We start from the raw sequence: 10,120 nt of genomic DNA on the forward strand, positions 1-10,120 counted from the left end.
CGACGCGACGCCATTTCTCGAGCCGACTAGACGCCGCGCCGACGCTTAAAAGACGCTAGTGTGGGGTAGCCTTTAGGTAACTGTCATAGGTTTGTATAGATTGCGCCATCATAGCTTGCCCCTTTTTAGGGTTCCGTACCCAAAGGGTAAAAACGGGACCCTATCCGCTGTCTGTCTGTCCGTCTGTCACCAGGCTGTATCTCATGAACCGTGATAGCTAGACAGTTAAAATTTTCACAGATGATGTATTTCTGTTGCCGCTATAACAACAAATACTAAAAAGTACGGAACCCTCGGTGGGTGAGTCCGAAAAATAGGTGACAAACGTTTTTTTTTTGGTTTTTGACATATAACCATAACTTACTTGTAATATTATGCATTGAAAACTCATAACAACGCTTTTGAAAATCCCAAAAAGGCCTTTCATTTAAATGATCAAAAGGATAAGGAATAATTAAGAAAATTCCTTGCAAAACCGAAAAAAAAGAGACACAGCTATGGGAACGTAAATTTTTTCCCACTCTCCCCTGAACGAATTAATAGGTTATGTCAAAAGTTATCTTATAGCCGACAAGTCAATTAAACATTTAATTAATCGTAATTAAAATGTGTTCAGGGTTCATTATTAATTGATTAGCGATGACTATTAGGTAACTATTGAAATCATCAAATTTAAACGTGTTCAATATCACATTAGAATCCTGGTTATTATTAAATACTAGCTTCTGCCCGCGATGTCTTCTGGGTGGAGTTAGTAATTTGGGTAGCTTATTTTTTATCCAATCAGACAGACACACTTTCGCATTTATAACATTATAGTATGGAAGTATGGATATTTGGAAATATAAAAAAAAAAACGTTACATATTTAATATATTATAGAGGGTGTTTATTTAGTCACCTGCAATAATTTACGGGCTAGGTCACACGTCACACTGAGCAACTTTTGCAATGGGACCTCCCATAGAAAATGTCTGTCAAAATGCATGAAACAGCCAATTTTTTTTTCGCGATTTCGGGGTTGATCCTATAGGAAAAAATGCTCAGCACTGTGCGGCACAACCATTTTTATACTGAATATGCTTGTGCCGCACAGTGCCGCACGTTGGTGGAATCCGGCCTTTACACTAACAAAGAAACTTAAATAACAAGGGAAATGGCACAAAAAACTAGAAATATAAATAAGCACAAATACAAATTGGAAACTGTCGTCCATTTGTCTGTCTGTCCGTCTGTCACCAGGCTGTATCTCATAAACCGTGATAGCTATACAGTTGAAATTTTCACAGATGATGTATTTCTGTTGCCGCTATAACAACAAATACTAAAAATATTTAAGTGGGGTACCCTTACAAACGTGATTTTATCGCCGTTTTTTGCGTAATGGTACGACCCTTCGTGCGCGAGTCCGACTCGCACATGGCCGGTTTTTTAAATTGATATTTAATGTTAATCTAACGGGCACTTCATTTAGCTATAACATCTGTTTTGACATTTTGCTGGGACGTCAGTTAGCCGCGACCACGACCAGTGAAACCTGTGTCGAAACGTCGGTAAATAAAGGTAACAAAATAAATTCACGATAGACCCCATTGTAAATGTGATTTAATATAACATACTCATTGAAGTATGTGGAACTGTATATATTTGTACGAGATATGTACATAATGTTAGTAAACATACAGTTCTCAGAACTTATATGACCAATAACCGGTTTCGCTCGTGCAGTGATCGATTGAAAAAATCGATGTTAATGATAATGATTATGATAATTTAGATGCCTGTCAGTCATTAGAGAACATGTCCATTATCTTTTGTCTCATCTCAAAACACCCAATTACCCACCCGGTTCAGGGATTTATTCGAGTTGTCAAAGTAGCAGGTGTTTAATGGCTACCATAAGGTGAACTGGGATAGCTTTGGGTTAGGGATGATTTTGAAAATTGGTAATATTACATTTATAAATTAGAAGCAGTTTCTATTGTAGCAATACAGGGCGAACATTTTATACATCAAAACCCGCCAAGTGCGAGTCGGACTCGCGCACCGAGGGTTCCGTACTTTTTAGTATTTGTTGTTATAGCGACAACAGAAATACATCATCTGTGAAAATTTCAACTGTTTAGCTATCACGGTTCATGAGATACAGCCTGGTGACAGACAGCCGGACAGATGGACAGACGGACAGACGGACAGCGGAGTCTTAGTAATAGGGTCCCGTTTTTACCCTTTGGGTACGGAACCCTAAAAATCACTTGCGTTTCTATGTGTGAACGGCACGTCTGTACACGCGTCATGCGTCATAGTGTAAGTTGCTTAAAAATAGTACTGAGCAGCCGGCTAACGACCGTCAATCTGCTGTCACGGGGCGAGGTAATTCGAGTCGGGGCGGGGCGGTGCGTGGCCGTTCTGTATGATAATACTATTACTTATTCTGTGGCAACAATAAGCAATATGCCATGATAAGCGCCGCAGTATCGTAAGGCACACGAGGCGTAAGCGTAAAAGGTTTAATGCAAGCGAGCCAAGTGATCAGATACCACATACTACAGCAAGCCACAAGGTCAGTCATTATGATATACGTGCTATACATAGTATACATATAATTAAAAAAAAACCTCTTGGCAACTAGACGCATATAATTAAATGGCTAACTGCCCCATGGATAAACGTCTTAAGTCCGGGGTTTTATATACCTACAGGGTGATTCGGTGAATAAGAAAATATTTTGAACTCAATTACTTACAAAGGATAGTGCTTTTAAAAATTGAGGAGTCTTTTCAAAAGGGCTTATAAACACTATACAAAAATAAGCCCTTTTGAAAATACACTCCTCAATTGATGATTGTGATATGATATGTGAATGTGATAACTTAGTAAAATATAGGAGCCCCAAATAAAAACAAAAAACACAGTGAACATACAACGGGCGAATATAATAAATAAGCATATTAAAATGTGCCATTTTCAACCAAAAGGGTACTTATTGTCGCTTGTCAGTAAGGCGCTATTTCCATATAGCTTCAATTAGAAATCAACCTTATCGACAAGCGACAATGTTGTACCTTTTGGTTGAAAACGTCACAAATGGTTACTCTGTATAGTTATATAGCCTTATAAAATAATCGACCTCGCTTCTCTGCAATCAACATCGCACCAAACCTGGCAACATTGCATCAAAACTGAAGAGTCATACGTATGTTCAAAGATATGTACACACATTTCGCTTTATTCCAATGAACTAAGGTTCTTATTTGCACATATATTTATGGGCTGTATGATATTGACATATGCCTTTTTGGTTTTAAATGCGGAATGGGTAAAATACCTTTTTATACCGGCAGAACTGGTTCTCAGGTCCACGGGATTTGTCAATACATACGTGCGCTGGCAAATGCATGTGGACAATATGGGCATGGACTTATGCAGATTTTGAAAATGTACTTGACAGCAGGCGTCCCTTTATATATCTATTCTTCTTTTCTTGTGAAGCCGATGGTCCTGGATTCGAATCCCGCTAAGGGCATTTATTTGTGTGATGAGCACAGATATTTGTTCCTGAGTCATGGGTGTTTTCTATGTATTTAAGTATTTATTTATTATATATATCGTTGTCTGAGTACCTATAACACAAGCCTCCTTGGGCTTACCGTATATATTTTTTTCTTTTGTACTCAGGGTATTTTTTCAGCACTGAACTTGGTTATACACATTTTATCAAACTTCAATCTTCAATATTTATTCAGCAAATAGGCCACAAGGGCACTTTTACACGTCAATATGGAATTTACATACAAGCAAAAAACTGCTTATAATATGCTTCTCGTTCGCGTTTTTCCTGTAGACATCGCAAAATTCGATCAAAATGCGCGTATTATCTTTCCCGTTCTTTCTTGCGTAATGTGACAGTAACAGCGGCAAACCGATGAAACGGCCTTAAGGAAATCTAAAGCTAATTTTTACGCTGGTCCCTTACAGGCAGGATATATTTTCCATTAATTTAGGCCTAAGATACACTTGTAAGTTTTAATTACGTAAGTAGGGACACAGATATACTACAGAATGAGAGATGAATATCGTTATCTCATTCTAACAAATAGCTTTGTAGTAAAACTTACAAGTGTACTTAATAGGTTCTTAGGCCTTAGACTGGAAAAACGGTATATTATGTACCAGTGGTTAACTTTTATGGTATTGTCCACAGAAGTGGCCTTTTCTAAAATGCGTTTAACCCAACTGTAGGTATAGGCGAATTGGCTATCTGATTATGTAGTTTTTTTTATTACGAAAAGGCAAGCATTTGACCGCAATCTCACCTGATGGTAAGTGCCGATGCAGTCTAGGGTGGATCATGCTTACTTAAAAGATGTCTATTCACTATAGTCAATACGGAATAGCTTTTACTAAAGGAAGAACCCAGAAACAGCTAAAAAATGGGCTGGAGACTAAAGAAACAAAGATCGCATGTAAACGCGTCATGTTGAATCGTGATAACTATCAAAAATACTTTAAGATAATCATGTTTACTTCATAAAAACAGTAACTAGTTTCGGAGCAAAAACGGAACCTTCAACTCCAGCCCAACGAGCAACGCGTAAAGAAGCCCCCAGCTACGATTATTGCAATTGTTCACGGAGTTACGTCAACCATACAAACTTACACACCACCCATCACAATGCAAAGCCATCTTTATCACAACGCTTTAAAATTCAAGACGACTGCAGCCGCTATTATTGCAATGTCAACATGCAAACTTAAGCTGGTATTAAGACAATGCAAAATCAGTCTTATTAAGACAGAACAGGTGTCATGGCAGATGGAGGAGTTGAGTGGCAATGTCAACATGCGAACAGCGGACGAGGCCGATAGGCAAGGTTAAGGCGATGAACATTGAGTAATAGACAAACTAAATCATTAGGATTTACTTCATTGCTTTGAGACAATGGTGGAAATAATGGTGGAAACAATCGATTTCTAATACGTCTTCAAAGATTTTGGCTTTAGCGTCTGTGTGTAATCTTATACGATTTTAAATAAAACTTCAGATGATTACCTAAGAAACAATTGAGAGAAACAAGAGAAGAGAATTGGGAAAACAAGACATGAGTCCTGATATTCCCCGACGTAACTACGTGAACATAGATCTTGCAATATTTCGAAAATATTAGAAACCCATCACAAAATTCACAAAATCTTGTAATCTTGATGTATCTCTTGTTTAAACATCCTCGTTTTGTACACATAATTAATGTCATTAACGGGTTTAACGCGATAGACCCGTTAATGAGATTAATTATGTATCTCTTGTTGTCATTCTATCCATGCCCCTTTATCGCGTTTGCAAAGAATGTACAAAGTAATTTTTAACCATGCTTTATTTGGATTAACCTGAACTATGTACCTACCTTCCGTAAAAATAGTCCTCCTATGGTCCTAATAGTTAACTAATTGGTCCATAACGAATTCGGATATCTTCATTTATGTTTATGTGTTATCGAATATCTTTATTTGAATGACGCAATGGAAGAAAAAACGAAAAAAAAAACATTATTATTTTGAACTTATGTACCATATTCTCACCTGATGGTCTCATCGGAAGATCAGCGCTGGAAGTCACCAGCAACATGCTGAGATGAGGCCATTTCGTGGCACTTTAATCTTATTTTATGTTTTCTTTTGTATTATGTAATGTCTTGTTTGTTTGTGTTTACGAATAAAATCTCATTCTATTCTATTCTATTCTATATTTGTAGTTCTGGTTCTACCTTTTCATATTGAGGACCTATTAAATACATTTCGATCCAGTATGGTCTTTTACGCATATGCTTTGAGATGCATCTATAATTTTCACATGATCTAACTATTCTACGCCCTACCCTTGATCTGTGATCGTGGTGTAAAATCTACGTTCAATCACAAATTAGCACCAATCTTCTAAGAGACAAACAAAACAAAAATAATACCCAGAAATCTTCAATGATAAGGTATAAATAACAAACACGCGGTAATTGAGGGTGGGTATCACAACTCAATATTGATTTAAGCACACGGAGGTACATACTCTTCAAAAGGTTAATTATATAAATTTGATTTTATGTATGAATTCTTTCTTATACATTATCGATTAAGTTTTTTATAAGCGATACAAAAATCTGCAACCCAAACATTGGTGTCGTGGGCTGCATAAAAACAGACAAAAAACACCATCCGGTATATCGAATGGACGGCCATAATTTATTAACTTTGTATTTTTTACGTCTTCAATACGTATAATTTATACATACATGTGCTACACCGGTTATTTTACATAATTTGCACGTGTAACTGTTTGTTTATAGATAATGGTAAAGTGATTATATCTCGGTTCACAGATTTGAGTACTTCTTGTCTTGTATCTATCTAATTTTGGATATCATTCTTGGTAGCATAGTTAGTAGGTGTGTTCTTACGAGACCACACATAAAACTTAACTAAAAACACTGCCTGTTAATAATTTTAAGGTTTTTAAAGGCTAGTTTGAAGAGCTCCTCATTTTGGGTGTAATAAATCATTGTTCAGAAAAAAATGTAGACCATACCTACTTTTTCATTGTGTTATGCTAACTACGTACGAATACGTATGGTATTTACGCAACTCAATGAAAATACGAAAATACCATACGTTTTCGTAACTCAGAGGAAGATTTTTTAGGACACGGTGAAATTGCGTATATATTGTACATAATAGGGAATCTCACCAAATTTTAAAGAAATCTGACAAAATAATTTCGACAACAAAATAAAAATCCAAATATAGCCCTAATTATGACGTCTAACTCTAGCCTGCTAAATCATATTCTAATTATGGCTGAATTGGCTAAGTTTGTATCAATATGCAGATGAAATGCATTGATGATAATTGGAGCGAGTTTAAAGTCACGGCAGATGGCTTCGCGACAACTAATCACCCTGGAGTAATTGATCTCATAATCGATGGCCAAGGAGAACCGACCAATTATATCATAATAACCAGTCTTGATTTCTGAGTATAGTGCGGTAGACACACAGGTAAAGTAATGACTTGGTCAGTATAGCCGACAAATATTATTAAGATGCAGTCAAACATGTGTGGTGGGCCACGTGTCTCGAACGTGATATGTATAAAGGCATGGATGCTGCGCTAACAGCTCGGTCACGACACAGTTTTTGCTGCACTGCACAAGGACATCAGACTCACCTGAACTTGCCGTTGGCGTGGTCCTCCCATTTGATTATCGACGGGCAGTACTTTGGGTCGAAGAGGAGGTTTCTGAGGAACTCCGGGACTGATACGCTTCTTGGACGCTTGCAGATTTTCCTGCCGCTTCCTTTCGGCCGGCCGGGCGGCCGTTTGAATTGCTTCCTTTTATCGTCCTCATCTCCGGACTTGCTCACATCACTGCCGTAGGAACATTCAGGGGATGCGGTCTCCGAGTTACGGTACACGTCTTCAGCGTCGTCACTGGAATCGCACGCTGCTAGCAAACTGCTGTTGTTTGGCTTGTAATCTGACGCGTACATCCGACTCTTGTGATCCAAATCCAAGTCCAACATCGTATGCGCAGGCTCCTGCTGCTGATAGGGATCACTCTCTGCATACCTTAGCACTGATGACTGTCGGAGCAATTCCTCGTTTATACGGCTCTGTAGTTTATCAAACAATCCACTGGCTATTCTGGCTGTGATATTAGGATCGACGCTGGGATGTGCGAGTCTCTGCATCATCTCATCCTTCTTAATAATTCGCAACTCGTGACCGAGGATTTTGAAGTTGTACCACGGTATGTCGTATTCACTGAAGCCCATAGCTATAGCGGTGTCGATGATCCAGGATATTGTGTCGTCCTCGTTCCAGTCGACAACGAATTTGTATTTCCACTCATCGCGCGGGTACTCGCGGGTGCTGACGAGATTGTGGTAAACGTTTGTCGAAGGGTCTTCTTCTGCGTATACGTCGTACGGAGGGGTGGTGTAGTAGTTTCCGTAGATGTAGGAGGCGGGGCCCTTGTTGAAGACTTGTTTGAAGTCGTCGAGGCGCGCGGGCGCGGGGGGCGCGGCGGGTGCGAGGTACAGGTCGCACATGGCGGGGTCGTACGGGCGCGCGTAATCGAGCATGGCGCGTGCGACGCGGTCGGCGGTCGGGCGCGGAATGACGCTAGCTGCGCAACTCCTCCTACTATAATACTTGGCACGCTTCGGTTTGTTTACAAGCCGTGTTTTGTTTTTGTGATAGCGCTGCTATCTGTCGATTTGGATACGGTTCGACACTGATAAGGCTGACTATTTACACTGTGTACTTTGAACTAAACATATGTTAAGTAATAGCTCCCAGTTTTGTTATCTATTTTCAAACAAGTTAAACAAGCTAGACAAGTTGGCTGACTTTTATGATGTGATTTTGAAGCTTGACGCCTGAAGGTTGTTTTGTTTTATAATTTGCTTTTAAAAAAATCTTTTTCTTTTCTCTCAAATTCTGTGTGTGTGTAAGTGAAACTAAATTGTGTTTATTTTAATCTATTGAAACAACTCAGATAATTATGATATAATAGAATTTAATTTAGGGTATGTTCGTTTAATTATACATAACATGCATGGTACATATTTTTTTAATAATTATTTTTTAATTATTACCTATTTTGTTTTTAAAGATTTATTTATACGATACGCGAACGACAATTCTTTCATCCAATGTTAATGGTCGGGTAGCCTCATAAAAAAGCTGTAAAGCTAACTCGACTAGGTCACGGCTCTGACCAACGCAAGAAGGCAGTATCTGCATTCAAACTTTAAACACACTTACTGCTTTTTAACGCAAATAAAGTAAATGAATACTTATGTGTAATAAAACAATATGTACGTTGAGTATTATAATTTAAGAGGTTTATTCATTGCTGCTTGGATTTTTAACTATATTCTGAATAATTTAAGATTCAATTTCAAATGCAGACCGTGAAAATCTTAGCCATTGTAAAATTATTACAAGATTATTAAGTACCTACTTTAAAAGTCCTTAAATTATTTATGTTCCTGTTTGATCGCAAAACATATTCATTTAGAAAATATAACACGTTTTTTATCAGCTAATTGGTTTTATGTTGGTTAAATTTTTTTTTTATTCAGATAATTGGTTTTATGTTGGTTCAATAAAAAAGATAAGAAATCAGTGTTGAACCGTTGACCGCTGTCATATCAGCCAATTTTACAACCTTAAAGTAATTTATGGCTTATGGCCCATTATATGCTGTTTTGACATTTGTCAAAATATTTTTTTATTAGAACAAAAGGTAAAAAAAATTGAAAAAAAATTAATTCCAATGATCGACATCAAAAATAAACATACTTCACCAAAATAAATACACTTCACACTTGATAAGTGTTTTTGACAATTTATTCGAAAATGTGCGGCAATGACGACTTTTGTCAAAAGTCAGAATCTTATTATTCTTATTAATGTCATAAATAAAAAAGATAATCAATAAGTTCAAAGAAGGTTTCATATTATTTATTACCTCAGGAGCTATTAACACATACAGGCTGCTCCAAAGCTGCCTGTTAGAGTGAATCTTCTGTACCTAATACTATCATTTATTCTGTGCTATTACTTTTATTCTGTGCTTGTACTTGAAAATGAAAAAATGAAAATGAAAATGAAAAATGATATATTGGGTACACAACAGGTTTTAACTTGGATCGAAACAAGAACCTTCTTTTTCTTCTTTTTTTTTTTCTTTTTTTTACTTTTCTTCTTTTTTTTTGTTTAAGTAAAAAGATACTTGTGCCAGAAGGCTCCGCTCTTCCATTAAGTACAAGGTTTCCCAAGGTACTTAAATCAAATAACGAACGTGTCCACCAAGGCGGACTTAACCATTCCCACACACACAAACAAATTAAATTAGTAATAATTTATGATCCCCATTAATTCCATTATACACCAACACGGCACAAAGAAAATTTATTTTCCGTAAGAAAAAATTCTTATTATTCCAGGGTAAGCCTTGACCTATTTTCCTATTTAGCTGTGTGTGTGCAACGACCTGCTTGTTTTATACTAATATATCTTTACACGAGTAAATCTTGTAAGATATATGTATCTATCGATCGAGA

General features: G+C 37.2%; 1 protein-coding gene across 1 annotated transcript in view; it reads right to left on the minus strand.

Moving 5' to 3' along the window:
* LOC134744471 (ETS-related transcription factor Elf-3-like) overlaps nt 1–8,212 on the minus strand; it is a 50,442-nt gene extending 42,230 nt beyond the window's left edge. The window contains exon 1 of the mRNA XM_063678289.1: nt 7,215–8,212. Within this exon, the coding sequence (XP_063534359.1) occupies nt 7,215–8,131 (917 nt within the window). The 5' untranslated portion in view covers nt 8,132–8,212. The remainder of the gene's footprint in view (nt 1–7,214) is intronic.
* Between the last annotated feature and the right edge of the window lie 1,908 nt (nt 8,213–10,120).

Source organism: Cydia strobilella, chromosome 9 (assembly GCF_947568885.1).
Source record: "Cydia strobilella chromosome 9, ilCydStro3.1, whole genome shotgun sequence".
In the NCBI taxonomy this organism is placed as follows: Eukaryota; Metazoa; Arthropoda; class Insecta; order Lepidoptera; family Tortricidae; genus Cydia; species Cydia strobilella.